The following is a 3165-nucleotide window of genomic DNA, read 5'->3' as shown; positions in this document are numbered from 1 at the left end:
GGGGGCAGAAACCCGAGGCCATTGTGCTGCCCTGAGGAGTAAAACCCTCCCCCGAGGCGGCCCCCTCCTGCCTGCCCCCTGGACACCCGAGCAGCTCCCTTCCTCCCTGCTCTCATCTGCCTCTCACCTCGCCTTCCTCCATCCCGTCTGGCTGCCTCCTCGCCGGCAGCTCCACATCCCGGCGCGTGTTTGTGCCTCTCTGCTCTGGCTCGTGAGCCCCGATGCCCAGAGGCTGGCTGCCTGCGCCGCTCCCCTCCGCCCTTTTAAATCACACCGGCCTTCCCGCACCCTGAAATCACCCAGCCCCTTAAATCTGCCCTGGGTGATTTAGCAAGGACCCAGGACAGGACTGACCCCCAGGAGCATGATACATGGCTATCATAGGCATCTGGCAAGTGTTTAGATCCCCAGGGTCCCCGTTTGCTCCTGGCTTAGTGTTTCCCTGAGCCCGAAAGAGGGGGTGTCCCCCACCCCGTAGGTACAGTGCCGAGCCCTGCTTCGACCCGCTGCCGTGCTGTGGGGTCTGGCCCCAGCCCAGGGAGAAGGTTTCCCTCTGGGCAGCACCATGGTGGAAACTGACTGGCCAAGAGCCACAGGCTCTGGCGGGGAGCGAGGGCTTGTGTGTGCCAGCCTGGGAGATGATGGCTGAGATAATGCTTTTGCCTAAATAGCAACTGGGACATTAAAGTAAACAGCGGGAGCGGGAGCTGCAGCCTCCGTCCCAAAGCACGGCGGTGCTCACCAGGCACTACTGGCACACGCTTGTGCGTTGCTGTGCTGCCTTGCTTGGGCTGTCCCAGAGGCGAGGGTCCACGTTGGGGTATAACATTTAAACGTGGCTGTTTGACCCGACTGGCCCCGGTTGCTGCAGCAGAACAGCGTGCTCTGTGACACTGGGGGCTCGGACAGGGTCTGCACCCAGCTCCAGAGCAGAGACAGTGCTGGCAGTTGGCTGCCGCCTTCCCTCCCGCTGGGAATTTCTCACCCAGACCATCATTTCCCTCTTCACCATGGAGAACAGCGATTTCCCATAGCAGTAGCCTCCTCCTCATCCCCAGCACAAATTAAATAATCACTTTGGGCAGGACTCGCCCCGAGTCCCTCATCCCCTGCACAGTGACGGGTGGATGATGCCAAGTACTCCGTGCAGAGCCACGATGTGTTGCTCTAAGAGTGCGCTGGCCTTGTCTTGCAATACCTTAAGGCAGTTTCTTGCTCCGATGCAAGACTTCTGAGACAAGCCTCTCCTCTTTTCTTCCTGCCTGGTGCGAAGTGACTTGCAGTGTTGTCACTTGGTGGATTTATGTGCGTCTCGTTTTTGCTCGTAGCCCATGTGCTCCGGAGCAGCTTACCCAGGAGGTTCCATGCGTCCTCCTCCCACTCCGCCAAGGTCCCTGCAGGACGCTGAGCTGCCCAGGGGCTGCTCTCCCCTCTCCGCGCACACATCAGGCTGCCACGCCAACCTACGCCGCTGCCCAAGTCCCTTCTCTCCCGGGCTGCCCTCCAGGCCTCGGCCAAGGTTAACCCGGTGGTGCCGGTGACCATGGCACGTCTAACCACGGGCTTGTGCGACCAGAGACGCTGACCCGCTGACCTGCCGTAAACAGTGGCGGGGGGGGGGGGGGGGCGCGCGTGCGGAGCGGTGATGGCAGGGCCTGCTCGGTCCCTGTCCCGGCGGCACCATTTTGGCTTGGTGCAGGAAGCAGAGCGGATCTGCGGCTGCCATGGCGCTTGCAGCCAGGCTGCATAAAAATCACACCGCGCTGAGCGCTGCGCATTGTTCTGCTTTTATTTTTTAAACCATTAGTTCCATTTCAGCGTGGCCCCGTTTGTCTGCTCCCATGCTCCAGCACGCTGTAGCTTTAGGGTTCTTTTCATTAAAAACCAAAAAAGTAATTGCAAAGCAGATGGAGCAGGGTTTTTTTTTATATATATATTGAAGTTAAATCAGACCTTTGGCTAGGAAAGACCATTGGGGACTACCTCAGTCTGACGTTCACCAGGGCAGTGATCTCTGGACTATTCATTCTTACACAGAGTGTTGCCGAGCTCACAGTAAAGTCTCTTCCGTACAAAATGTGCAATGGACTTGAAATGTTATTTTTCTAGATGCTACTTCAAAAAATAGTAAGATGGCGTATTCAAAAATAAAAATCCAGAGCATTTAGACAAAATTAGTGTTAGTTTTAAAAATTAAAACAATTCCACAATTGTTTGCTTTTATTTGTAAAATACTTAAGCTTTTAAAAAATGTCTAGAAACATGAATATTCGTTCATATTTTAATTATTACCGGTTACATAGTGAACATTGCCTGTTTGCATCCTACATAGATTTGCTTGAAATTACGAGGGGCAAGTACACTCGGTACGCTGGGACAAAATTAACAAATGTCCCCCAAATATTTAAAACCAAATCGGAGTATGGTTGCTCGTTTGATTTACCCCGTTTCAGTGGAGCTTGGTGCAAGACTGAGCAGCACATTAGTTTACAACGTTTTAAAACATTCGTTAAAATATTTACTCTCTGGTCTAAAACAAAGCCTTAGAGCCTACAAACGTGCCCAGGTCAGGCAAATACACGCGGATAATTCGACTGAACGATTTAGAAGCAGAGAATCGCTTGTATTTAAAACCGTGCGTATTTTCAATACCCCCTTAGTGCATCTATTTTAGGCAGATGCTTAAGATTAAAGGGCCGCACGTCAGCCCGTATCTTACCCGTCCTTCCTGTCATCGTTTCTTTGCAATTTAATTTTGTGTTTTCCTTCCAGCCTAGAAGTGTTTGGTACCAGTCTCTTGGCAAAAGAGCCTGAGGAATGGAAGGGTAAAGAAATATGACCCAGCTGCTATGCACAATGAGGTTTGTAAGTCCTTGTATGGTATAAATAAGCATATTACACAGTTATTAGAAATTTGGCACTGTCCCTCTTTAGAAGCCCGAGTCTGATGCTGTGTAATTCCTCCCGAGTACATGCATAATTCACTATTAGCACTCCATTCTTCCAGCCTTATTGCTGGCCAAATTCGGCAACTTTTTCTCCGTCCTCATCCATTCAAACCCTCCTCGGCGGTGTAAACCGGTGAGTTTCCGCTCAGGCCAATAAATCTATGCCAACCCGCCCGGCCGAGGCTCGGTCCTGACTTCACGGGAGCCGGGGCCGGAG

General features: G+C 52.5%; 1 protein-coding gene across 1 annotated transcript in view; it reads left to right on the top strand.

Moving 5' to 3' along the window:
- The window catches only part of TBX4 (T-box 4), a 50461-nt gene that overhangs the window by 6611 nt on the left and 40685 nt on the right, over positions 1-3165 (top strand). Inside the window, exon 3 of the mRNA XM_009324304.1 lies at positions 3008-3081. Within this exon, the coding sequence (XP_009322579.1) occupies positions 3008-3081 (74 nt within the window). The remainder of the gene's footprint in view (positions 1-3007; positions 3082-3165) is intronic.

Source organism: Pygoscelis adeliae, unplaced genomic scaffold (assembly GCF_000699105.1).
Source record: "Pygoscelis adeliae isolate BGI_AS28 unplaced genomic scaffold, ASM69910v1 Scaffold290, whole genome shotgun sequence".
NCBI lineage: Eukaryota > Metazoa > Chordata > Aves > Sphenisciformes > Spheniscidae > Pygoscelis > Pygoscelis adeliae.
The sequence above is the reverse complement of the archived record's forward strand: the minus strand, read 5'-3'. Positions and strand labels throughout refer to the sequence as shown.